Source organism: Oncorhynchus gorbuscha, linkage group LG07 (genome assembly GCF_021184085.1).
Source record: "Oncorhynchus gorbuscha isolate QuinsamMale2020 ecotype Even-year linkage group LG07, OgorEven_v1.0, whole genome shotgun sequence".
Classification (NCBI taxonomy): domain Eukaryota; kingdom Metazoa; phylum Chordata; class Actinopteri; order Salmoniformes; family Salmonidae; genus Oncorhynchus; species Oncorhynchus gorbuscha.
Genome location: NC_060179.1, coordinates 80,533,327 through 80,559,891, shown reverse-complemented (window position 1 = coordinate 80,559,891; position 26,565 = coordinate 80,533,327). Strand labels below are relative to the sequence as shown.

The window sequence follows — 26,565 nt, the reverse complement described above, 5'->3', positions numbered from 1 at the left end:
AATGTAAGGGTAATGTACAGGTATGGGTAAATGCAAGGGTAATGCGGGGGCCCTGTAGCTCAGTTGGTAGAGCATGGCGCTTGTAACGCCAGGGTAGTGAGTTCGATCCCCGGGACCACCCATACGTAGAATGTATGCACACATGACTGTAAGTCGCTTTGGATAAAAGCGTCTGCTAAATGGCATATATTATTAAATGGCATATATTATTATTATTATTATTATTATTATTATATTATTAATGGCATATATTATTATTATATTATTATTATTATTATTATATTATTATTATTATTATTATTATTATTATTATTATTATATTAGTAAGGGTAAGGGTAAGGGTAAATGTAAGGGTAATGTACAGGTATGGGTAAATGCAAGGGTAATGTATAGGTAAGGGTAAATGTAAGGGTAATGTATAGGTAAGGGTAATGTATAGGTAAGGGTAAATGTAAGGGTAAATGCAAGGGTAATGTATATGTAAGGGTAATGTATAGGTAAGGGTAATGTATAGGCAAGGGTAATGGTAAGGGTAATGTATATGTAAGGGTAAATGTAAGGGTAATGTATAGGTAAGGGTAATGGTAAGGGTAATGTATAGGTAAGGGTAATGGTAAGGGTAATGTATAGGTAAGGGTAAATGTAAGGGTAATGTATAGGTAAGGGTAATGTATAGGTAAGGGTAAAGGTAAGGGTAATGTATAGGTAAGGGTAAATGTAAGGGTAAATGCAAGGGTAATGTATATGTAAGGGTAATGTATAGGTAAGGGTAATGGTAAGGGTAATGTATAGGTAATGGTAAAGGTAAGGGTAATGTATAGGTAATGGTAAATGTAAGGGTAATGTATAGGTAAGGGTAAAGTGGTGTGTGTGTGTGTGTGTGTGTGTGTGTGTGTGTGTGTGTGTGTGTGTGTGTGTGTGTGTGTGTGTGTGTGTGTGTGTGTGTGTGTGTGTGTGTGTGTGTGTGTGTGTGTGCGCGTGCATTGTGGTTTCAGTGTAAGTACAGTACCAGTCAAAGGTTTGGACACCTAGTCATTCCAAGGTTTTTCTTGATTTTTACTGTTTTCTACAATAGTACAAATAGTTTAGACATCAAAACAGTGAAATAACACATAGGGAATCATGTAGTAACCAAAAAAGTGCTAAACAAATCAAAATAGATTTTATATTAAACAACCTTTTGCCTTGATGACAGCTTTGCACACTCTTGATGTGGACACCGAGGAACTTGAAGCTTTCGAGAACCCGCTCCACTAAAAGGTGTGTCTTCATTTTCACTGTGACTAATTGCTTCCATTCACATAAAGGTCAATAAAGAGGAACTCTGGATCAGTGTGCACTAGTTTGACAGGTTCCTAATGGGTTATTATTGGAATTCCAAAATGAATAGCAGTTTGTTCCCTCCCACACTATTCCTTATGGATCCTAATATATACAATAGAACAGGGAAGAGCCAGGATGTTGCATTAAATATGAAAGTAGTTTGTTATCCATATACAGCAAGCAGGGATATTACAATGTCAACGCTGCTTTTAAAATCATATTCATTCAGAATAATAATTTATAGCAAAAGAATAAGGTAAGAAAGACCAGTGAAATGTCCTACATTTGGCATCCAGGAGAAAAGTAATCTAGACTTTGGGGTTCTTCGGGCGTGGCCACCTGATTTATGCACTAACCTAGGTAGAAGATACCCTTCTCTCCAACAGAAGCTTCAAAGGCAGCGGCGATCAGCTTCAGCTGGAGAGGTAATATTGATGGTTTCTCGAAACTCATGGCTTCTACGTTTGTGGCTAGATAGAGTACACTATTTTAGCTAATCTTTTTTCCAAACCTCAACCTGATTCTCCTAACCTGCTAAATAAATTATCTTAACCTGCTACTTTAATTATCCTAACCTGCTATGTTAATTAATGATCCTAACTTGCTACTTTCATTATCCTATCCCGCTACGTGTCACGTTCTGACCTTAGTTCTGTTGTTATGTCTTTGTTTTAGTATGGTCAGGGCGTGAGTTGGGTGGGCAGTCTATGTTCTTTTTTCTAATATTTGGTATATCTGTGTTTGGCCTGGTATGGTTCTCAATCAGAGGCAGCTGTCAATCGTTGTCCCTGATTGAGAACCATACTTAGGCAGCCTGTTTTCACCCTTGAATTGTGGGTAGTTATTTTCTGTTTGGTGTGTTTTGCACCTGACGGAGCTGTTTCAGTTGTGCTTTTTGTTTCTTTGTTTGATAGTGTTCAGTTTAAATAAATAACATGAACAAGTACCACTCTGCGTTTTGGTCCTCACCTTCTTCCACCGGCGACCGTTACACTATGTTATTTCTCCTAACCTGCTACGTTAATTATCCTAACCTGCTACTTTAATTATCCTAATCTGCTACGTTATTTCTCCTAACCTGCTACGTTAATTATCCTAATCTGCTACATTAATTATCCTAACCTGCTACGTTAATTCTCCTAACCTGCTACTTTAATTATCCTAATCTGCTACGTTAATTCTCCTAACCTGCTACGTTAATTATCCTAATCTGCTACGTTAAATGTAAATTACTTAAATGTTAATTCTCCTAACCTGCTACGTTAATTATCCTAATCTGCTACGTTAATTCTCCTAACCTGCTACTTTAATTCTCCTAACCTGCTATGTTAATTCTCCTAACCTGCTACGTTAATTCTCCTAACCTGCTATGTTAATTCTCCTAACCTGCTACGTTAATTCTCCTAATCTGCTACGTTAATTCTCCTAACCTGCTACTTTAATTATCCTAATCTGCTACGTTAATTCTCCTAACCTGCTACGTTAATTCTTCTAACCTGCTACGTTAATTCTCCTAACCTGCTACGTTAATTCTCCTAACCTGCTACTTTAATTATCCTAATCTGCTACGTTAATTCTCCTAACCTGCTACTTTAATTATCCTAACCTGCTACGTTAATTATCCTAATCTGCTACATTAATGCTCCATCTAGCCACAGCAGCCTTGTGGAGGGGGTTCTGTCCCTGGTTATCCCGAGTGTCCACACCGATGGAGATCTGTATGGAGTACAGCTACAGACAGAAGTGACTTTACATAGCAGGTTAGGAGAACTAACGTAGCATGTTAGGAGAACTAACGTAGCAGGTTAGGAGAACTAACGTAGCAGGTTAGGAGAACTAACGTAGCAGGTTAGGAGAACTAACGTAGCAGGTTAGGAGAACTAACGTAGCAGGTTAGGAGAACTAACGTAGCAGGTTAGGAGAACTAACCCAGCAGGTTAGGAGAACTAACCCAGCAGGTTAGGAGAACTAACCCAGCAGGTTAGGAGAACTAATGCAGCAGGTTAGGAGAACTGAGAAAGGTGGAAGGAGGGTGAATCTGTTTGGGCTAGCTATTATGTCAACTTCTTCTCATGCATTCTCATGCCAAACATGGAATGTCTGGCTTCACGATGACAGCAATCGAGTTGGCGTGAAGAGATCTGGGACCAGGTTGGAGGCAGGGGTGGTAGGAAGAAGACAGAGAGAGAGGGTGCATCTCAATAGACTGAGACACTAAGATATTGGGGAGGACGGGCTTGTGGTAATGACTGGAGGGGAGTTAGTGGAATGGTATCAAACCCTGTAAATCAAACATATGGTGTCCAGGTGTTTGAAGCTATTCCTTTTGCTCCATTCCAGTCGTTATGAGCCGTTCTCCACTCAGCAACCCCCTGTGTCCTCAATAGATGAACATTTACAGCTGACGTTACTTCCACACACCAGAGGAGAAATACATTTTTAATGAGTAGCTTTTTTGTTACTTCTCATTCCTCTTTGGTATTATGGCGTTCTCACATTTTGCTTGCGCATGCCGCCACCTACTGTGCGGTAGTGTGTGGTCGATCACGTTACATTTTGTGATGCAAAAAAACAAAAAAGGAAATTGAAAAATAAAAAAACCTCCACCAACTAACATCTATATACCACTATTACATACCACCATCTATATACCACTATTACATACCACCATCTATATACCACTATTACATACCACCATCTATATACCACTATTACATACCACCATCTATATACCACTGTTACATACCACCAACTAACATCTATATACCACTATTACATACCACCAACTAACATCTTTTTTACCACTATTACATACCACCAACTAACATCTATATACCACTATTACATACCACCATCTATATACCACTATTACATACCACCAACTATATACCACTATTACATACCACCAACTAATATCTGTATACCACTATTACATACCACCAGCTAATATCTGTATACCACTATTACATACCACCAACTAATATCTATATACCACTATTACATACCACCAACTAGCATCTATATACCACTATTACATACCATTAACTAACATCTGTATACCACTATTACATACCACCACCTAACATCTATATACCACTATTACATACCACCATCTATATACCACTATTACATACAACCAACTAATATATATATACCACTATTACATACCACCAACTAACATCTATATACCACTATTACATACCACCATCTATATACCACTATTACATACCACTATCTATATACCACTATTACATACCACCATCTATATACCACTATTACATACCACCATCTATATACCACTATTACATACCACCAACTATATACCACTATTACATACCACCAGCTAATATCTGTATACCACTATTACATACCACCAACTAATATCTATATACCACTATTACATACCACCAACTAACATCTATATACCACTATTACATACCACCAACTAACATCTATATACCACTTTTACATACCACCATCTATATACATACCATACCATCTATATACCACTATTACATACCACTATCTATAGTTGGTAGAGCATGGCGCTTGTACTAGTGGGTACATCCCCGGGACCACCAACTATGTATGCACACATGACTGTAAGTCACTAAATGGCATATATTATTATTATATACATACCACCAACTATATACCACTATTACATACCACCAACTAACATCTATATACCACTATTACATACCACCATCTATATACCACTATTACATACCACTATCTATATACCACTATTACATACCACCATCTATATACCACTATTACATACCACTATCTATATACCACTATTACATACCACCATCTATATACCACTATTACATACCACTATCTATATACCACTACTACATACCACCATCTATATACCACTATTACATACCATCATCTATATACCACTATTACATACCACCAACTATATACCACTATTACATACCACCATCTATATACCACTATTACATACCACCAACTAACATCTATATACCACTATTACATACCACCATCTATATACCACTATTACATACCACCATCTATATACCACTACTACATACCACCAACTATATACCACTATTACATACCACCAACTAACATCTATATACCACTATTACATACCACCAACTAACATCTATATACCACTATTACATACCACCATCTATATACCACTATTACATACCATCAACTATATACCACTATTACATACCACCAACTATATACCACTATTACATACCACCATCTATATACCACTATTACATACCACCATCTATATACCACTATTACATACCACCATCTATATACCACTATTACATACCACCATCTATATACCACTATTACATACCACCAACTATATACCACTATTACATACCACCATCTATATACCACTATTACATACCACCAACTAACATCTATATACCACTATTACATACCACCATCTATATACCACTATTACATACCACTATTACATACCACCAACTATATACCACTATTACATACCACCAACTAACATCTATATACCACTATTACATACCACCAACTAACATCTATATACCACTATTACATACCACCATCTATATACCACTATTACATACCACCAACTATATACCACTATTACATACCACCAACTATATACCACTATTACATACCACCATTTATATACCACTATTACATACCACCAACTATATACCACTATTACATACCACCATCTATATACCACTATTACATACCACCAACTAACATCTATATACCACTATTACATACCACCAACTAACATCTATATACCACTATTACATACCACCATCTATATACCACTATTACATACCACCATCTATATACCACTATTACATACCACCATCTATATACCACTATTACATACCACCAACTAACATCTATATACCACTATTACATACCACCATCTATATACCACTATTACATACCACCAACTAACATCTATATACCACTATTACATACCACTATCTATATACCACTATTACATACCACCAACTAACATCTATATACCACTATTAAATACCACCATCTATATACCACTATTACATACCACCAACTAACATCTATATACCACTATTACATACCACCATCTATATACCACTATTACATACCACCAACTATATACCACTATTACATACCACCATCTATATACCACTATTACATACCACCAACTAACATCTATATACCACTATTACATACCACCATCTATATACCACTATTACATACCACCATCTATATACCACTATTACATACCACCAACTATATACCACTATTACATACCACCAACTAACATCTATATACCACTATTACATACCACTATTACATACCACTATTACATAACCATCTATATACCACTATTACATACCACCATCTATATACCACTATTACATACCACAACTATATACCACTATTACATACCACCATTATATACCACTATTACATACCACCAACTATATACCACTATTACATACCACCATCTATATACCACTATTACATACCACCATCTATATACACTATTACATACCACCATCTATATACCACTATTACATACCACCATCTATATACCACTATTACATACCACCATCTATATACCACTATTACATACCACCATCTATATACCACTATTACATACCACCATCTATATACCACTATTACATACCACCATCTATATACCACTACCACTATTACTATATACCACTATTACATACCACCATCTACCACTATACCACCACCACTATCTATATACCACTATTACATACCACCATCTATATACCACTATTACATACCATCATATACCACTATATACCACTACATACCACCATCTATATACCACTATTACATACCACCAACTAACTCTATATACCACTATTACATACCACCATCTATATACCACTATTACATACCATCTATACCACTATACCACCAACTATATACCACTATTACATACACCAACTAACATCTATATACCACTATTACATACCACCAACTATATATACCACTATTACATACCACCATCTATATACCACTATTACATACCATCAACTATATACCACTATTACATACCACCAACTATATACCACTATTACATACCACCATTTATATACCACTATTACATACCACCAACTATATACCACTATTACATACCACCATCTATATACCACTATTACATACCACCATCTATATACCACTATTACATACCACCAACTATATACCACTATTACATACCACCATCTATATACCACTATTACATACCACCATAACTCTATATACCACTATTACATACCACCATCTATATACCACTATTACATACCACTATTACTACCACCAACTATATACCACTATTACATACCACCAACTAACATCTATATACCACTATTACATACCACCAACTAACATCTATATACCACTATTACATACCACCATCTATATACCACTATTACATACCACCAACTATATACCACTATTACATACCACCAACTATATACCACTATTACATACCACCATTTATATACCACTATTACATACCACCAACTATATACCACTATTACATACCACCAACTAACATCTATATACCACTATTACATACCACCATCTATATACCACTATTACATACCACTATCTATATACCACTATTACATACCACCATCTATATACTATTACATACCACTATCTATATACCACTATTACATACCACCATCTATATACCACTATTACATACACTATCTATATACCACTACTACATACCACCATCTATATACCACTATTACATACCATCATCTATATACCACTATTACATACCACCAACTATATACCACTATTACATACCACCATCTATATACCACTATTACATACCACCAACTAACATCTATATACCACTATTACATACCACCATCTATATACCACTATTACATACCACCATCTATATACCACTAACATACCACCAACTATATACCACTATTACATACCACCAACTAACATCTATATACCACTATTACATACCACCAACTAACATCTATATACCACTATTACATACCACCATCTATATACCACTATTACATACCATCAACTATATACCACTATTACATACCACCAACTATATACCACTATTACATACCACCATTTATATACCACTATTACATACCACCAACTATATACCACTATTACATACTATATACCACTATTACATACCACCATCTATATACCACTATTACATACCACCAACTATATACCACTATTACATACCACCATCTATATACCACTATTACATACCACCAACTAACATCTATATACCACTATTACATACCACCAACTAACATCTATATACCACTATTAAATACCACCATCTATATACCACTATTACATACCACCAACTAACATCTATATACCACTATTACATACCACCATCTATATACCACTATTACATACCACCAACTATATACCACTATTACATACCACCATCTATATACCACTATTACATACCACCAACTAACATCTATATACCACTATTACATACCACCATCTATATACCACTATTACATACCACCATCTATATACCACTATTACATACCACCAACTATATACCACTATTACATACCACCAACTAACATCTATATACCACTATTACATACCACCAAATAACATCTATATACCACTATTACATACCACCATCTATATACCACTATTACATACCATCAACTATATACCACTATTACATACCACCAACTATATACCACTATTACATACCACCATTTATATACCACTATTACATACCACAAACTATATACCACTATTACATACCACCATCTATATACCACTATTACATACCACCATCTATATACCACTATTACATACCACCATCTATATACCACTATTACATACCACCATCTATATACCACTATTACATACCACCAACTATATACCACTATTACATACCACCATCTATATACCACTATTACATACCACCAACTAACATCTATATACCACTATTACATACCACCATCTATATACCACTATTACATACCACCATCTATATACCACTATTACATACCACCAACTATATACCACTATTACATACCACCAACTAACATCTATATACCACTATTACATACCACCAACTAACATCTATATACCACTATTACATACCACCATCTATATACCACTATTACATACCACCAACTATATACCACTATTACATACCACCAACTATATACCACTATTACATACCACCATTTATATACCACTATTACATACCACCAACTATATACCACTATTACATACCACCATCTATATACCACTATTACATACCACCAACTAACATCTATATACCACTATTACATACCACCAACTAACATCTATATACCACTATTACATACCACCATCTATATACCACTATTACATACCACCATCTATATACCACTATTACATACCACCATCTATATACCACTATTACATACCACCAACTAACATCTATATACCACTATTACATACCACCATCTATATACCACTATTACATACCACCAACTAACATCTATATACCACTATTACATACCACTATCTATATACCACTATTACATACCACCAACTAACATCTATATACCACTATTAAATACCACCATCTATATACCACTATTACATACCACCAACTAACATCTATATACCACTATTACATACCACCATCTATATACCACTATTACATACCACCAACTAACATCTATATACCACTATTACATACCACCATCTATATACCACTATTACATACCACCATCTATATACCACTATTACATACCACCAACTATATACCACTATTACATACCACCAACTAACATCTATATACCACTATTAAATACCACCATCTATATACCACTATTACATACCACCAACTAACATCTATATACCACTATTACATACCACCATCTATATACCACTATTACATACCACCAACTATATACCACTATTACATACCACCAACTAACATCTATATACCACTATTACATACCACCAACTAACATCTATATACCACTACCACATACAATATATATTGTTGAATGTGCAGTGTAGAGTAAAATACCTGTTACTTTTTATTCTCGTTTTTTATTCTTAAACCTGTGTGTTTGCTTATGTTCTTTGCTAAATATGCATTTTGAATGTATAATTCCACTTACGTATATGTCTGTACAATTTGAAAAAAAAAAAATTAAAGAAGCCCCAGTTCCCGATTAGGAATTCCGAGTTGCTTGACATATAAACGATTATTCACTCGGAGCTCTTTTTATTTTTTTTGTCATGAACGCCTCGAAGTCGGGAAGTTGGAGATTTCCGAGTTCCCAGTTGTTGTGAACGTGGAAATAATCTTCATTGACTCTTGATTTGTCAGGGTCATACACTTTGACCTCGTGCGTAACCCGGAAGTGTAGTCCCGTCTGCAGTTTTCACAATGATGAGACTGGTAAGTCGTCAGGTGTCGCTTTTTTTTCATCATATAATTTAATTATTTGATCAAGTTTGGCTATTTGGTATAGTAAACATGTTACTAAGAAATCACATCGTAATATTGCATCGTCCTGGGACGTATGGAGAAAATATAACGTTACCTCTGATCCAGAGAAGATAGCTTGCATGCTAACAATCGTTTAGCTAGAATTTGTTTACATGTTAGGCCTATTTAAAAAAAAAAACTGGTTATTTTATGACAATAGCCACCTAACAAATCACGAACACAAACAAATCAGTATCTAGCTAGTGAGGTTAGTGAAGTTGATAGGTAAGTGCCTATCACACACTGGACATGTAACAATCCAGGTATTGGCTGTCTAGCTAGCTAACGTTAGCTTTTTTTAACGGGGATCACTGTTTTCGTATGCAATGGATGAAGCATGCAGATTATAGCATTTTCACATCACATGTTTGGAGTGATGAATGTTCTTTAGCTCAGTTGGTAGAGCATGGCGCTTGTAACGCCAGGGTAGTGGGTTCAATCCCGGGGACCACCCATACGTAGAATGTATGCACACATGACTGTAAGTCGCTTTGGATAAAAGCGTCTGCTAAATGGCATATATTATATATATATTATATGTTTCTAGGATGACAACGATGATGACGTCTCCCTGTTTGATGCCGAGGAGGATACAGGCAGAGGAAAGTCAAAGAAGAGTAAAATCAAGTAAGTTGGTTCAGCCACAAGACGGTATAATGCAATGGCTCTCAGCCCTGAATAGAAGCGACAGATCAATTCAACCTACTGTATTGGCTGAGGAACGGCACGAGACGTTCATGCTCTTACCATGTTTTCTAGGCATCCAGTGGCCTCCTTCTTCCACCTATTCTTCAGGATGAGTGCCATCCTGGTGTACCTGCTCTGTGAGCTCCTCAGCAGTAGCTTCATCGCCTGCATGGTCACCATCATCCTTTTCCTGTCAGCTGACTTCTGGACCGTTAAGGTAGACCCTTAACAGTTAATAATAATATAATACTAATAGATCAGTAACAGCAATAGAACATCAATGGAACATCAATAGAATATTGATTGAACAGCAATATAAAATCAATAGAATATCAATAGAATATTGATATAACATCAATAGAATATTGATATAACATCAATAGAATATTGATATAACATCAATAGAATATTGATATAACATCAATAGAATATTGATTGAACACCAATAGAACATCAATAGAATATTGATTGAACATCAATAGAACAAGTGTAAATATTGTCAAACCTTTTTTTCCTTTTGCTTTAAGTAAGTAGCCTAATTATGTATTAACACCAAATACTATATTTCAGAATATCACAGGCCGGTTGATGGTAGGCCTGAGGTGGTGGAACCAGGTGGATGACGATGGAAAAAGCCACTGGGTTTTTGAGTCCAGAAAGGTAGATCACACACACATCCCAGTCTTTCTGGGTAGACAGTAACTAACTACCCAACAAATTACTACCCTCTACTGAAATACCTTTAGTGTCAAACCTAGTTCCATAGAAGCTGTATCGACTCTGGATTTTTATGTCATAGGGTGAAATCCATTTGAATTCAATCACTTCTTTTTTGTTGTTTGACAGCATCCCTTTTGATTTAAACAACACTTTCCGTACATGTTTGGTCCATGGTAGAAGCGGTTAGAAAATGAGTGACATTTTGGACCTGAATACCAAAACATTCAGGAGAAAACAGGTGCTCAGTTGACCCATGTTACATACCCCAACATACCATGACACATCCATGTCTTCATCACTGGAAAAGATAAATAGTTTAGATTTATAATCATGTAAAAGCTGACAAACATTTTTTATCAAACTATATTTTATTATTTCTTGAAAAAAATGTTTTTTAATAAAAAATATATAATTTTTAAACCTTTTAAACGTCAATGATTAAAAAATGTGTGAATCTTTTTTTTCAGATTCACATATGTTGTAATTTCGACTCTATTTCACAGAATCTGAGGTTTTTGTGGGGTGGCTGCCGTCTGTTGAGAAACAACATGCTCTTGAGTACAGGGTGGGTGTCATTTCAATCATAGATATAGAATTTGTAGAATGGACCTATCCCTACAGACAACTGCAATTTAGCTGGTACACCATTGAAATTGAATAGAAATGTTAACTTCTAATTACTACCACAAAGATCACCGCCAGTCCATCCACTGTTGAATGTGAACTTAAATGGTCATTTCTATTCTATTATCTGTAGTTCTATGATTTCAATAGGTTTCCTATGGAGTATTGAGAGTATAATATAAAATAAGATATTCCCACTGAAGTCAACATTCTCTGATGTGTGGACCGTCAACATTCTCTGATGTGTGGACCGTCAACATTCTGTGATGTGTGGACCGTCAACATTCTGTGATGTGTGGACCGTCAACATTCTCTGATGTGTGGACCGTCAACATTCTGTGATGTGTGGACCGTCAACATTCTCTGATGTGTGGACCGTCAACATTCTCTGATGTGTGGACCGTCAACATTCTCTGATGTGTGGACCGTCAACATTCTCTGATGTGTGGACCGTCAACATTCTCTGATGTGTGGACCGTCAACATTCTCTGATGTGTGGACCGGCAACATTCTCTGATGTGTGGACCGGCAACATTCTGTGATGTGTGGACCGGCAACATTCTCTGATGTGTGGACCGGCAACATTCTGTGATGTGTGGACCGTCAACATTCTGTGATGTGTGGACCGTCAACATTCTGTGATGTGTGGACCGTCAACATTCTGTGATGTGTGGACCGTCAACATTCTGTGATGTGTGGACCGTCAACATTCTGTGATGTGTGGACCGGCAACATTCTCTGATGTGTGGACCGGCAACATTCTGTGATGTGTGGACCGGCAACATTCTGTGATGTGTGGACCGGCAACATTCTGTGATGTGTGGACCGGCAACATTCTGTGATGTGTGGACCGGCAACATTCTGTGATGTGTGGACCGGCAACATTCTGTGATGTGTGGACCGGCAACATTCTGTGATGTGTGGACCGGCAACATTCTGTGATGTGTGGACCGTCAACATTCTCTGATGTGTGGACCGTCAACATTCTGTGATGTGTGGACCGTCAACATTCTGTGATGTGTGGACCGTCAACATTCTGTGATGTGTGGACCGTCAACATTCTGTGATGTGTGGACCGGCAACATTCTCTGATGTGTGGACCGGCAACATTCTCTGATGTGTGGACCGGCAACATTCTCTGATGTGTGGACCGGCAACATTCTCTGATGTGTGGACCGGCAACATTCTCTGATGTGTGGACCGGCAACATTCTCTGATGTGTGGCCCGGCAACATTCTCTGATGTGTGGACCGGCAACATTCTCTGATGTGTGGACCGGCAACATTCTCTGATGTGTGGACCGGCAACATTCTCTGATGTGTGGACCGGCAACATTCTCTGATGTGTGGACCTCCCAAATATCTTTGTGGTACCACTTGAAAGTTGACATTTTCAATTTTATTCCCATTTTTGTACATTTACCAACCAAAACATGACACCACACTGCATTCAATAGCATGTTGTGTCTCAGCCGATGGCGGGCACATCACAAAAACCTTAGATCAGGGATAGGGAACTTTCATCGGGGTGGGGGCCTCATTAGTCTGCAGAGGCATACCCATACCCACACATGCTCTTGAATCTCCCCCTTGACAGTGGAAAGAGAAGGGGAAAAAAATGCATTTATTTCCTGCAATTCTACACATTTTGCCATGAGGCGTAGAGTAAATGCTGCAGTTTTAAAACAAGCGTGCTGAACTTCTACACATTTTGACATGAGGTGTAGAGATAATGCTGCAGTTTTAAAACAAGTGTGCTGAACTTCTACACATTTTGTCATGAGGCGTAGAGAAAATGCTACAGTTTTAAAACAAGTCTACTGAACTTCTACACATTTTGCCATGAGGCGTAGAGATAATGCTACAGTTTTAAAACAAGTCTACTGAACTTCTACACATTTTGCCATAGGGTGGATAGAATACATTGCAATTTTATAACTAATTTCATGCCATTTTAAATGTAGTGTGGGATTATTAAATATATATATATTTATATATATTTATTTATATATATATTTATATTATATTAAATATATCTGAGTGAGTGTGACTAACAAAATCAATGGGGGCCCTTCTGGTTGGCAATTCGACCATGATTACTACTAAGTTTAGACAGCTGGCTAGACTAATTTACCAATCTCAAAAATGTCAGCTAATTGAGTGACTGTCAGTGACTGACATAGCAACAGGGAAACTGCTGATGAACAAACAAAAATCTAAATGGCATCTTGTGCATTCTACTATTCTTACTCTCAACAGTAAGTCGAGACCCTGATTGAGTTAAAAAAAAAAAAAAACTTATCTGCTGTATAATATGATCTAAGGTGCAAATATATTCGATATGAAAGAATGGTAAACTTATTTAAAAAATATAAAACAAATCGATAAATTATTAAATAGTTTGACAACCGTGTTTGTCAGCTTTTACATGATTATAAATCTAAACTGTTTATCTTTTCCGGTGATGAAGACATGGATGTGTCATGGTATGTTGGGGTATGTAACATGGGTCAACTGAGCACCTGTTATCTCCTGAATGTTTTGGGATTCAGGTCCAAAATGTCACTTTCTAAGCATTTCTATAAATGGGCAAATATATGTACTGAAGGTTTTGTTCAAATCAAAAGGGTGCTTTTCAAAAGTGATTGATTTCAAATTGATTTACTCCATAACAAAGTCTATTAGTTATATATTAGTTATATCTGACTCCACCTACATTCTTTTAGATACACTTTTTATTTTAGTCTATTTGGTAAATATTTTCTTAACTCTTCTTAACTCTGTTGATTAAGGGCTTGTAGTAAGTAAAGCATTTCACGGTAAAGTCTACACTTGTTGTATTCAGCCCATGTGACAAAGTTTGATTTGATTCAAAGCATTATAACCCTCAATTATAGAATTGACCCAAGTTTATATTGCCAAATTCTAACTTGGTCAATAAGCTAGTAGGTTATTCTCACATCTGTGAAATGCCTATCTTCCTCAGGGGAATTCAAAGCAGCTGGTGTCAGACTCCGAGTCGAGGATCTTCTGGCTGGGTCTAGTCGTGTGTCCTATCATCTGGGTCTTCTTCGTCTTCAGCACCCTCTTCTCCTTCAAGATTAAGTGGCTGGTTAGTTTTAATATAAATACTGTATATACCACTTAGCAGACACTTCTACCCAAAGTGGCTTACAGTACATTGAGTGCATGATTTATTTTTTGCCTACGGGAATTGTACCCCACGAGCTTGGTATCGCCAGCGCCATACTCTCTCACAATGAGGTTGATCCGTGTGAAAAGTGGTGTGACCCTGTTGTCAACGTCTCCCTCTCCTCCACCCAGGCCGTGGTGATCATGGGCGTGGTGCTACAGGGGGCTAACCTGTATGGCTACGTTCGCTGTAAAGTGGGCAGTAGGACCAACTTGAAGAACATGGCTACTAACTATTTCGGACGGCAGTTTCTTAAACAGGTAACTTTTCTAATGCCTAGTCTCAGAATTTCAGTTCAGACGGGTGCCCTAGAAAGCGCCCTGACACACTTCGGGAGAAGCGTGGAGAATCGGGATGCAACGTGGAAAGTCCTTCCAGGAAATGGACAAGAATGGTTTGTGTTTATTAGATCAGGATTTTATACCTAATGTTGTTTTGTGTTTTGTGTGTTTTCTCTGACAGACGATGACTAACCAAGAGGAATCATAAAGAAGAACGTCGACTCTTAAGATCTGAACATATGTTTGCATTATTCTGAATGCCGTTGTATATCTGGAGTTTTACTAGCAACTAATACTTAATAGAAATCTTTTGGGACATTGCTTACCTTTGACGAGTTTTCCCATTTTGATACCATTTCAAGAGAGAAATAGCATCATTTGTAGATAAGGTAAGTTTTTCCACTGTAGCTCTACTGACTCAAAGCAAATCCCTTATCTGCTTTGATGTTTTGCATATTATCCCGAGACTTTATACAATAACAATGAAATGTTGTTTCTGACTTGTATTATACAAACATGTTGCTTGTATAATATTGATGGTTGTAAATATAGAATATCAAGGTCATGTGTTCATGTTTTTGTGCAAATACATTTATAACATTTCAAAATGACGTGTGTTTTTGAGTTATTTTGGATGTACAGCATGAGGTTCATTCTAGCCTAATCATCTTTTTGGAATCTGACATCTTTAATTTTACTTAGATGTTTGGTGTCAAAGAGTAAGGCCCCCGAGTGGTGCAGCAGTCTAAGGCATTGCATCTCAGTGTATCACAACTGGCTGTAATTGGGAGTCCCATAGGGCGGTGCAGAATTGCCCCAGCGTCGTCCGGATTAGGGGAGGTTTTGGCCGTGGTAGGCCGTCGTTAGAAAGTAAAAATGTGTTCTTAATAATAAATAAAGTACGCACAGGAACATCAACGCCCTCTGATTTGTAGTTTTACTTACAGGAACATCAACCCTCTCTGATTTGTAGTTTTACTTACAGGAACATCAACCCCCTCTGATTTGTAGTTTTACTTACAGGAACATCAACCCCCTCTGATTTGTAGTTTTACTTACAGGAATATCAACCCCCTCTGATTTGTAGTTTTACTTACAGGAACATCAACCCTCTCTGATTTGTAGTTTTACTTATGGGAACTTTATGGGGAGGTATTAGGTATGTGGTGTAGTTAAATCACTACTTTGTAAGTAACTCATGAGCCTGCTTAACATCAGTCATGGATGTTGGTCATAAATTATGTCCATTGCTCCATAAATGTTAGCGACACCTTGTGGTACGTTATTGCATTAAGTTTAAGTTTTCTGCCACAACAAAGATGGCCGCTGTCCATGACCGATATGAAGAAGACGTATAGGGAAGCGATCTCTTGTTGATTGTTCCACCCCAGCCAATGATCATTCTAGGTGTCATTGTTATTTTTTAAAATAGTTTTTGCTAAATATATAGCCTTTTTATTCTGTATCCACGTTTCACACGAACACTTAGGATGATCCCGACCGAGGATGCGTCCGCGAGGGAGATAGAGGACAAACCAAAGCAGGTCGGGTTCAGGTAATCAGAAGGGTCATTTCGCTAGCTTGACTTTGGCAATTAACTACTTTGACAGTTGAATTTGTCTTATTTTCTACCATTTGTATGCATGTTATGAGTGTGATTTCTCCAAATGATGAGTGCACAGTAAATGTTCCCTTACAAAAAAATATTGCAGTTTTGAAACTGCAGTAAAAGTACAGTAACTCAAATCTGACTATAATTCCACCCTCCTGATTCATGCTTACAAGCAAAAATTAAAGCAGGAAGCAACAGTGACTAGATCAATAAAAAAGGTGGTCAGATGAGGCAGATGCTAAGCTACAGGACTGTTTTGCTGGCAGACTGGAGTCCTCCGATGGCATTGTGGAGTACACCACATCTGTCATTGGCTTCATCAATAAGTTCATTGATGCACAGACTGGAATATGTTCCGTGATTCCTCCAATAGCATTCAGGAGCACATCACATCTGTCATTGGCTTCATCAATAAGTGCATCGATGACGACGTCCCCACAGTGACCGTACCTACATACCCCAACCAGAAACCACGGATTACAGGCAGCATCCGCACTGAGCTACAAGCTAGAGCTGCCGCTTTCAAGGTGCGGGACTCTAACCCGGAAGCTTATAATAAATCCTGCTATGCCCTCCGACGAACCATCAAACAGGCAAAGCGTCAATACAGGACTAAGATCGAGTCCTACTACACCGGCTTTGATGCTCGTCGGATGTGGCAGGACCTGCAAACTATTACAGTCTACAAAGGGAAGCACAGCCGAGAGCTGCCCAGTGAAACGAGCCGACCGGATGAGCTAAATTACTTCTATGCTCGCTTCGAGGCAAATAACACTGAAACATGCATGAGAGCACCAGCTGTACTGGAAGACTGTGTGATCACGCTCTCCGCAGCCGATGTGAGTAATACCTTTAGACATGTCAACATTCACAAGGCTGCAGGGCCAGACGGATTACCAGGGCGTGTGCTGCGAGCATGCGCTGACCAACTAGCTGACCAAGTGTCTTCACTGACGTCTTCAACCTCTCCCTGTCTGAGTCTGTAATACCAACATGTTTCAAGCCGACCACCATAATCTCTGTGTCCATGAACACTAAGGTAACCTGCCTAAATGACTACCGACCCGTAGCACTCACGTCTGTAGCCAGGAAGTGCTTTGAAAGGCTGGTCATGGCTCATATTAACACCATCATTCCAGGAACCCGAGACCCACTCCATTACCGCCCCAACAGAACCACAGATTATGCAGTCTCTTGCACTCCACACTGTCCTTTCCCACCTGGACCAAAGGAACACCTATGTGAGAATGCTATTCATTGACTACAGCTCAGTGTTCAACACCATAGTGCCGTCAAAGCTCATCACAAAGCTAAGGACCCTGGGACTAAACACCTCCCTCTGCAACTGGATCCTGGACTTCCTGATGGGCCGCCCCGAGGTGTAAAGAGGAGGTAACAACACATCCGCCATGCTGATCCTCAACACAGTGGCCCCTCAGGGGTGCGTGCTCAGCCCCCTCCTGTACTCCCTGTTCACTCATGACTGCATGGCTAGGCACGACTCCAACACCATCATTAATTTGCTAATGACACAACAGTGGTAGGCCTGATCACCGACATTAATGAGACAGGAGATCAGAGACCTCTCCTTCAACGTGATTAAGGTAAAGGAGTTGACCGTGGACTACAGGAAAAGGAGGACTGAGCACGCCCCCATTCTCATCGATGGGGCTGTAGTGGAGCAGGTTGAGAGCTTCAAGTTCCTTGGTGTCCACATCACCAACAAACTAACATTGTCCAAGCACACCAAGACAGAGGTGGAGGGCACGACAAAACCTATTCCCCCTCAGGAGACTGAAAAGATTTAACATGTGTCCTCAGATCCTCAAAACGTTTTACAGCTGCACCATCGAGAGCATCCTGACGGGTTGCATCACTGCCTGGTATGGCAACTGCTCGCCTCCGACCCCAAGGCACTACAGAGGGTAGTGTGTACGGCCCAGTACATCACCGGGGCCAAGCTTACTGCCATCCAGGACCTCTATACCAGGCAGTGTCAGAGGAAGGCCCTAAAAATTGTAAAAGATTCCAGCCACCCTAGTCATAGACTTTTCTCTCTGCTACCGCACGGCAAGTGGTACTGGATCACCACGTCTAGGTCCAAGAGGCCTCTAAACATCTTCTACCCCCAAGCCATAAGACTGCTGAACAGCTAGTCAAATGGCAACCCAGAATATTTGCAATGCCCCCCCCCCCCCCACACTGCTGCTACTCTCTGTTATTATCTATGCATAGTCACTTCAATAACCGGTACCCCCTGTATATAGCCTCCACATTGACTCTGTACTGGTACCCCCTGTATATAGCCTCCACATTGACTCTGTACCGGTACCCCCTGTATGTAGCCTCCACATTGACTCTGTACCGGTACCCCCTGTATAAAGCCTCCACATAGACTCTGTACTGGTACCCCCTGTATATAGCCCTACATTGACTCTGTACCGGTACCCCCTGTATATAGCCTCCACATTGACTCTGTACCGGTACCCCCTGTATATAGCCTCTACATTGACTCTGTACCGGTACCCCCTGTATATAGCCTCCACATTGACTCTGTACCGTCACCCTGTATATAGCCTCCACATTGACTCTGTACCGGTACCCCCTGTATATAGCCTCCACATTGACTCTGTACCGGTACCCCCTGTATATAGCCTCCACATTGACTCTGTACCGGTACCCCCTGTATATAGCCTCCACATTGACTCTGTACCGGTACCCCTGTATATAGCCTCCACATTGACTCTGTACCGGTACCCCCTGTATATAGCCTCCACATTGACTCTGTACCGGTACCCCCTGTATATAGCCTCCACATTGACTCTGTACCGGTACCCCCTGTATATAGCCTCTACATTGACTCTGTACCGGTACCCCCTGTATATAGCCTCCACATTGACTCTGTACCGGTACCCCCTGTATAAAGCCTCTACATTGACTCTGTACCGGTACCTCCTGTATATAGCCTCCACATTGACTCTGTACCGGTACCCCCTGTATATAGCCTCCACATTGACTCTGTACCGGTACCCCCTGTATATAGCCTCCACATTGACTCTGTACCGGTACCCCCTGTATATAGCCTCCACATTGACTCTGTACCGGTACCCCCTGTATATAGCCTCCACATTGACTCTGTACCGGTACCCCCTGTATACAGCCTGCACATTGACATTTTACTGCTACTCTTTAATTATTTCTTATTCTTTTCTCATATTTCTTATTATTTTCTTTTTTTAAAGGTATTTTCTTAAAACTGCATTGTTGGTTAAGGGCTTGCATTTCACTGTAAGGTCTACTACACCTGTTGTATTCAGCATTTCACTGTAGGGTCTATACCTGTTGTATTCGGCATTTCACTGCAAGGTCTACACCTGTTGTATTCAGCATTTCACTGCAAGGTCTACCTGTTGTTTTCGGCACGTGTGTCAAATACGATTTGATTTGATTCACATTTGCTATGTTACGTCTAACCCTGAGTCCAGGTTGCACCTGCAGTCAGCTGTGGCTCGTACCAAGCTAAGGTGAGTCATTTTCATTTCCCCATTAGACAGCTCTGCAAGCGTTATCATGTCAATGATGCCCTTTATATACTTCCTCAGAGTCAGATGAACTCGTGGATAACAAAAAAAATGGATGTCTCTGAGTCCAATATGAAGGGTATGCTAGCAGATACCCATAGACTACCAGTCATTGTGCTAACGCTATTTAGCATTGGCTCGCAAAAACGACCTCTTTACTTCCTTCATACTGGACACAGAGACATAAACATGGACTCCATGAGTTCATCTGACTTATTGCCAAAAATCACAAAGTGTCCCTTTAATGTATTGTTTTCTGGGCAAAAACAATGCAGGTTTTTGTTTTTGTTTTTGGAGGTACGTACCGGCCTTAACAGCAGGACATGACTGGCGAATGTCCTGGAGGATGCAGTACACTCCTGGCACATAGCAGTTTTAGTTTTCATACAAATGAAATGTTTTAGCTACTATCTATTAAAAACTTGATTAATAGTACCACTATATTGCAAATGCAATTTTCTACTAGCCCAACGCCAATCTATTTGACTTCAACAAACACATGGGAACAGCAAACCATGTCCCCTGCGGTGGCTGATTACATATGACTGTCATCTATACTGTGTTATCGGATGAGCGCTGATACGAGAAACGCTAGGATGTGGACTGTTGAAATACACCCAAGGCAGTCTTCTTCGTTGGGGTTTTCACGGCGGACTACATCCCCAATTTTTTTTTTTTTATTAGTAATTTTTTCATCTGATTACCCTGTTCCACTTGTGCCAGGTCCTCTGTGTTCCCTCTGAAGCGTTCCAGTGAAAGAACGGCCCTGGACCGGAGGCTCTGATAGGCTTAACGAGGGCAGTGCCACTGAACTCCAGCACATTGCCTGTCGAATCCTTGTTCAAAATCAGGCTATGCAATACTAACTTTCCCCATTTCTCTCTTTAACTTTGTTCTTATGATGCGGTAGCTGGCTGCCGTCTAGTGTTGCTTCTGAGTGGGATGGAACAGAAGCTTTTCAGATTACCCTACGCATGTTGTCAAATCACCAGATGAGGTAACTACAGATTGTAATGTGATTTAACACATTTTTCCCCTTATCCATTATACTGGGAGAAACAGGTTTTGCCTATACAAAACGTCGCCAGAGAACTAACCTGATATTGGCGGTACTATCTTTGTTCTCGATTCGTGGGAAATGAGAAACGATAGAATGTGGCCTGTTGAGCTACACACAAGGCAATCTGATTAGCCTTCTTCTTCGCCTTGTAGTTTAGCTTTCTTTTACTAGGCAAGTCAGTTAAGAACAAATTCTTATTTTCAATGACGGCCTAGGAACAGTGGGTTAAATGCCTGTTCAGGGGCAGAACGACACATTTGTACCTTGTCAGCTTGGAAATTGATCTTGCAACCCTTCGGTTACTAGTCTAACGTTCTAACCACTAGGCTACGCTGCCGCCCCTACACTCTAACCACTAGGCTAGGCTGCCGCCCCTACACTCTAACCACTAGGCTACGCTGCCACCCCTACACTCTAACCACTAGGCTACCCTGGCCGCCCCTACACTCTAACCACTAGGCTACGCTGCCGCCCCTACACTCTAACCACTAGGCTACGCTGCCGCCCCTACACTCTAACCACTAGGCTACGCTGCCGCCCCTACACTCTAACCACTAGGCTACGCTGCCGCCCCTACACTCTAACCACTAGGCTACGCTGCCACCCCTACACTCTAACCACTAGGCTACGCTGCCGCCCCTACACTCTTAACCACTAGGCTACCCTGCCGCCCCTACACTCTAACCACTAGGCTACGCTGCCGCCCCTACACTCTAACCCCTAGGCTACGCTGCCGCCCCTACACTCTAACCACTAGGCTACGCTGCCGCCCCTACACTCTAACCACTAGGCTACGCTGCCGCCCCTACACTCTAACCACTAGGCTACTCTGCCGCCCCTACACTCTAACCACTAGGCTACGCTGCCGCCCTTACACTCTAGCCACTAGGCTACGCTGCCCCCCTACACTCTAACCACTAGGCTACGCTGCCGCCTCTACACTCTAACCACTAGGCTACGCTGCCGTCCCTACACTCTAACCACTAGGCTACCCTGCCGTCCCTACACTCTAACCACTAGGCTACCCTGCCACCTTCTTCTTCGTTGTTTTTTTTTACGGTGGACTACATCCCTACATCCCCATGCCACTGAACTCGAACACATTGCCTGTCAAATCATTGTTAAAAATCAGGCTATGCAATACTTTCCCCGTTTCTCACTTTAACTTATGATACAGCAATGTTTTGTATAGGCAAACCTGTACCTCCCAGTATAATGGATAGGGGAAACAATGTGTTAAATCACATTATAATCCATAACCTCTCAGGGGGAGGTGCTTCTGAAGTCGGGGGGAGGTGCTTCTGAGGGGGGAGGTGCTTCTGAAGTCGGGGAGGTGCTTCTGAAGTCGGGGGAGGTGCTTCTGAAGTCGGGGAGGTGCTTCTGAAGTCGGGGGGGGGGTCCTTCTGAAGTCGGGGGTGGTCCTTCTGAAGTCGGGGGTGGTCCTTCTGAAGTCGGGGGGTGGTCCTTCTGAAGTCGGGGGGTGGTCCTTCTGAAGTCGGGGGATGGTCCTTCTGAAGTCGGGGGAAGGTGCTTCTGAAGTCGGGGGGAGGAGCGACAGACGAAAGTCGTGCACTAATGTGGTTTTCCAACAGCAAGGCTCAGATCAATGTGGCAGTGTTGTTTATAAAAGGTATTGTTTATAATGTCTAAATCAACATGTATTGAACCCCTATGTAAAACACCGTGTGTACATTGTACAATCAATTAGTGAGAGAGAGCCTCAAATATCACATTCATTTATATATATCCACTGAACACATAAATTGCGGTAATTTGGTTCCTGTTTCAGTCGTGTCTTTGGTCACGTTCCTGTGGGTGAAATAAAAGCAGCCTAATGATTGGTTGACGATAGATCCTCCCACAATGCAGGCGATGCTGCAGGATGAAGGGGCGGCAGGGTAGCCTAGTGTTTAGAGCGTTGGACTAGTAACCGGAAGGTTGCGAGTTCATACCCCCGAGCTGACAAGGTACAAATCTGTCGTTCTGCCCCTGAACAGGCAGTTAACCCACTGTTCCCAGGCCGTCATTGAAAATAAGAATTTGTTCTTAACTGACTTGCCTAGTTAAATAAAGGTAAAATAAAAAAATAAAAAATTTTGGTGAAGAACAAAATGCCGAAACTTCCAGTCGACTGCAGTCAGAACATTTCGAGTCGACATTTTTTATCCCCAGAAGGCAACAGGACACTTTGAGGTGACCATCGACTTGAAAAAAGTGATCCGCGCACGTGCCCATTGTTTCACAACTGTGAACATCACAGTACAGTATGGCACCGTTCAGTAGAGTAGAGAAGGGTACAATACATCACATTATACTGTACTGAACTAATACTTTACGTTTCTTTACTGTACTCTACTGTGCTGTGCTGTCCAAACTTGTGAAACACATGTCTCTGAGCCAGATCAAGACCAGTCCAAATCTGGACCCAACATAGACATCTTTCCTTGGGATTGAACAGCCACCTTAGACAGTGTAGTATTAAGACGGGCAGAAACTGCATCTCTATTAGAAATCCAAGCTCATGCAGCAGAAACACGTCATTGGTTCTAACGGTCGTCACTCGCCAAACTGACCATATGCCAGCCGTCAAATCAAAGGCACTCCTTCGATATAAAGTCGTTTTTGACAGAAATGACAACGGCAGTTTTTTACTTTCGTGAGGTTGGAGTAATAACATGTTCTACAACTTATAGGGCATTGGCCTTTTTAGATTGAGACAATTAACAACTAAGGAAGACCTCTCAAACCACAAACCCCGGCCTGGTCTACTTGGTCTGTTTCGCAAGAGTTCCCAGAAGTCTCTGGGTTTAGAAATAGATCTGTGACACCACCCACAGATCTGGAGTCCACGGATTACGCCCATCCTCCATCCCTGTCCACAATGACCTAGCAAAACCCAAGCCTACTTCATGGTATTAGCACTTACCGTTGCCCCTAACATCCGGTTTGGAATGGTCTTGATGTAATTCATTCCCACTTGGTTAAGTATAACAGAAAGGGATTCATTTCAATGGCTAGGGTTAGGGATAAGGTTTGGGGTAGGGTTAATTAAATTCAGGCATTAGTTCCATTTGGTTAACGTTAGGGTTTGGGGCTGGGTTAATTAAATTAAGGCATTAGTTCCATTTGGTTAACGTTAGGGTTTGGGGCTGGGTTAATTCAATTAAGACCTTCATTCTGATTGGTTAGGGTTAGTGTTAAGGTTTGGGATAGGGTTAATTCAATTCAGACATTCATTCTGATTTATTAAGTTCCAGAAAAAACAACTCACCGGTTTAGTTGACCTATTAAAGGCTGGCCTTGCTAACTCATTGTGGATGGATGGTGCAGTTGTCTAAGCAGTAAAGTCCCATTTTATAGATACGGGTTCAATCCCAGCAAGGTCCCATGTTATAGATACGGGTTCAATCCCAGCAAGGTCCCATGTTATAGATACGGGTTCAATCCCAGCAAGGTCCCATGTTATAGATACGGGTTCAATCCCAGCAAGGTCCCATGTTATAGATACGGGTTCAATCCCAGCAAGGTCCCATGTTATAGATATCCCAGCAAGGTCCCATGTTATAGATACGGGTTCAATCCCAGCAAGGTCCCATTTTATAGATACGGGTTCAATCCCAGCAAGGTACCATGTTATAGATACGGGTTCAATCCCAGCGCGGGGAACTCTTCTTCTTCTTCCCTAGTGGACAGTTTTGACAGTGTATCCCGACGTCCTAGAGACCTACTAAAACGTCAAATTCCCCTTGAATCTGGAGTGATTTCATTGGCCTACAGCACTTCTAGGGCCTTACATGGCTAATTAGTTATATATTTATATTTGAATGTTCTTGCTCAGTGCCTCCCTCCCAATTTCCCCCTTCCTCTACTGAGAATAGAGAGCAGTATTTTATGTGCTATGCTACTAGCCAAAGAAAGATTCCTGTAGTATCCCATCT

At 40.1% G+C, this 26,565-nt stretch overlaps 2 protein-coding genes across 2 annotated transcripts in view; one reads left to right on the top strand and one right to left on the bottom strand.

The window, feature by feature from the left end:
* Positions 1–10,706: 10,706 nt before the first annotated feature.
* LOC124039381 (Golgi apparatus membrane protein TVP23 homolog B-like) lies at positions 10,707–16,985 on the top strand. Its single transcript, XM_046355344.1, has 7 exons — positions 10,707–10,780; positions 11,418–11,497; positions 11,630–11,774; positions 12,128–12,217; positions 15,887–16,012; positions 16,225–16,353; positions 16,556–16,985. Exons 1-7 carry the CDS (start codon positions 10,769–10,771, stop codon positions 16,580–16,582), a joined length of 609 nt encoding a protein of 202 aa, XP_046211300.1. The 5' UTR covers positions 10,707–10,768; the 3' UTR covers positions 16,583–16,985.
* A 6,905-nt stretch (positions 16,986–23,890) lies between these two features.
* LOC124039056 (extensin-like) overlaps positions 23,891–26,565 on the bottom strand; it is a 3,535-nt gene continuing 860 nt past the window's right edge. Inside the window, exon 2 of the mRNA XM_046354935.1 lies at positions 23,891–24,160. Coding sequence (XP_046210891.1) covers positions 23,891–24,160 — 270 coding nt within the window. The remainder of the gene's footprint in view (positions 24,161–26,565) is intronic.

Bases quoted from the DNA above. Each gene is read 5' to 3' on its own strand.
- LOC124039381 (XM_046355344.1), top strand. The intron at 16,013-16,224 runs GTTAGTTTTAAT...TCCTCCACCCAG, and splicing joins CCTTCAAGATTAAGTGGCTG to GCCGTGGTGATCATGGGCGT. The intron at 16,354-16,555 runs GTAACTTTTCTA...TTTCTCTGACAG, and splicing joins GACGGCAGTTTCTTAAACAG to ACGATGACTAACCAAGAGGA.